Source organism: Rhopalosiphum padi, chromosome 1 (assembly GCF_020882245.1).
Source record: "Rhopalosiphum padi isolate XX-2018 chromosome 1, ASM2088224v1, whole genome shotgun sequence".
Classification (NCBI taxonomy): domain Eukaryota; kingdom Metazoa; phylum Arthropoda; class Insecta; order Hemiptera; family Aphididae; genus Rhopalosiphum; species Rhopalosiphum padi.
Window position 1 is genome coordinate 3,886,510 of NC_083597.1, and position 2,686 is coordinate 3,889,195.

At 38.4% G+C, this 2,686-nt stretch overlaps 1 protein-coding gene across 1 annotated transcript; it reads left to right on the top strand.

The window, feature by feature from the left end:
* The first annotated feature begins 553 nt into the window (after positions 1-553).
* On the top strand, positions 554-2,280 carry LOC132918666 (uncharacterized). Its single transcript, XM_060980073.1, has 2 exons — positions 554-629; positions 1,637-2,280. Exons 1-2 carry the CDS (start codon positions 554-556, stop codon positions 2,278-2,280), a joined length of 720 nt encoding a protein of 239 aa, XP_060836056.1.
* The last annotated feature ends 406 nt before the right edge of the window (positions 2,281-2,686 follow it).

The window sequence follows — 2,686 nt, forward strand, 5'->3', positions numbered from 1 at the left end:
CATCGGCTCCAGCTCCAGAACGTCTTGTGCTTACTTCAAGGCGACGTTCCCTTCTATATGACGCTTGTAAACTTTCTATCTCCCTCTTAATTTCATTTACACTTTTCTTCATCTCTTTACTTATTTCCATCCAAAAATCAATTTTTTTTTTTTGTCATCTTGTATTGATAATAATCAATAATGACCAATAGGTCGGATCCCATAGAATTGGTCTGGCTTTAAACATTTCATTAAGAAGTAGACATTCTTCGTCTGTCCAATTCATTATTTATTTTTTAATGATTATAATAATTAATAAAAAATATAATAGTTTTTTATATTTTTTTTATATTGTAGTAATAATTTCTGGCTATTATCACTTATGCTGGCCATTCGATAACGGAAATTCAATAATGTACGCGTTGCCTATAAATAGCCAGGTAAACAAAAGGTTTGACAAAAGTATAGTGCATAATTATTATTGGTAGCAGAATTATTATTAGTAAATATTTCCTTATATTTTCTGAAATCGTAAATCATGCTAACATTATTTTTTCTGGCATTGCCATATCTAATGGCTGCAAAAAAGAAATTGTTTTCCGATCGCAAGATGAAAGAACCAGAAAGAAAAGGTAATGAAAAAATATCTGGTAAGTAATATTTATTAAAGTATATTACTAATATCGGGGTTTAATTCGAATATTTTATAAAAAAAATGTAGGTAATGGTTTATAAAAATATTAAAAAATATAAATTTTTAATAAAATCGTTGGTTTGTTAACAACTTGAAAGTATGGAAAAAAATGTTTTCAAAAACACGAATACTTTTTGAAATAATGAGTGTTATGATAAAAGAATCATCCTGTAGATTTCCGATGAAAAACCATATTTAAATTAACTAATATCATAGTTTCACATGTACACTTATGGTGATTAAGAACTTTTGGGTTCGGCGGTATTTTCAACCATCAGAGTTTTCAATTAAGTCATAAATTCCAATGATAATGGTACTAATAAAATTATTGTAGAGGATCGAATCGATTAACCGCACATCAATTATCCACCTCAAAAAATGTTTGTACAAATTTATTTTTCGTTTAATTTAATTCAGTTTTATCATTTTTTATGTTCATTTTATCGTGTATATATTATGAAATGCAAGATTATTTTATTATCTTTAATGGCTTATATATCATATTATAGGTACGTTATACACAGATTAAATTAGTTTACTTTATTTTTAATGCTTAGTTAATTATCTGTATAAATAAATTATCCGTACCGCCTCCGCCTCGGTCACAATTAATGCAGAATATCGACGCTCTACTGTACATTTTGTACGATGATATTTACCAGAAAGATATATAGGGAAACAAATTTCATGCCGGTTTCGCACCAAAATGGTGGGGACCGGTAAGACTACACAAACGCGTAGGAAAAAGCGTGTTCCTCGCGGATCAACAACCACCGCGCAAAATGCACGTGTCATGTCTTAAACGCGCGACATCCACAGCACACACACACCCCAACACCACCACAAACAGACAACGGCAGGTAACAATAATTATTGGTTATTTTTTTTTTATCATTGCCCGCACACAGCCAACAACAACAACATAGTGGACAAGCGGTCAACAGCCACTATACCCCTCTACAGCAAGCCGCGGAACTGCTGAAACGCAGCCAGCAGTTACTGCTGGCCGCGAACGCGGAGGCAGCCGCCCACGCGACTACGGCGGCACGGGTTCGCCGGATGTCCACGGCAGAGCTACGCCGGGACCCGGTACTGTGGGTAGCCTACACCCGCGGGTGGGACGACCAAAATCGTTTAAACCGCCATCACCGCCCTTGACGAGGAAAGTGGACCAGAAAAGTGCTCAAAGAACACCGCCAGAACAGACGACAACAGCGCAACCACAAAATTCGAGGCAACGCTGGAACCAGTCTCGGATGCGGGAATACCGGGGACAGAAAAAGGCCGCCAATCCCACCACCTCCCAACAGTACCGCCTGGAAAAACCGGCACCCTCAACCACCCAACCGGCACCAGGCCCAATGTCCCTGGAGGCAACCAACACGCCTGTCCCCGAGGCCAAGACACCGGAGGTAGCAATGCCTACTGGACAAACCGAGGCCACGGAACAACCGGCCACCGCCACTTCAATACCGGTCGATATGAAGACATCACCGGATGAGGAGAAGGAGCTGCTGTGTGACATGATGGATGTTGGTCCCCCAGACGACGTGGACACGGTGTTCCAAATCACCAGCCCCGACCCCACGACGTCACCCCCGACATGAGTAGACAGTCCGGAGCGCGACCGCTACACTCAGCCGGAAACTATTCTGTGATTGATACGATGATAGCATACAACATGTGTGTCAGCTCGATTATATTATTGTCTAACCGTTGCACCACATAATATCAAAATTGTTGCACCTAGTTTTGTTCAACCTGTTATATTGTAAAATACACTGTTTCATACTTCATAACTAATACGGTTTAATTTTTATATTATATATAATATATATATATAATTTAGCGTTTGAGATTTGGGGGAGAGGCTAAAGCCCTAGCTACTGAATGAAGCATTTTTGCATGTAATCAGCACTTTATAAAAAATGTTTTAATACAACATATAGGTATACGGATACGATATACCTATATAGGTATATACACAATATAACTAAGTACCTAACGGGTACT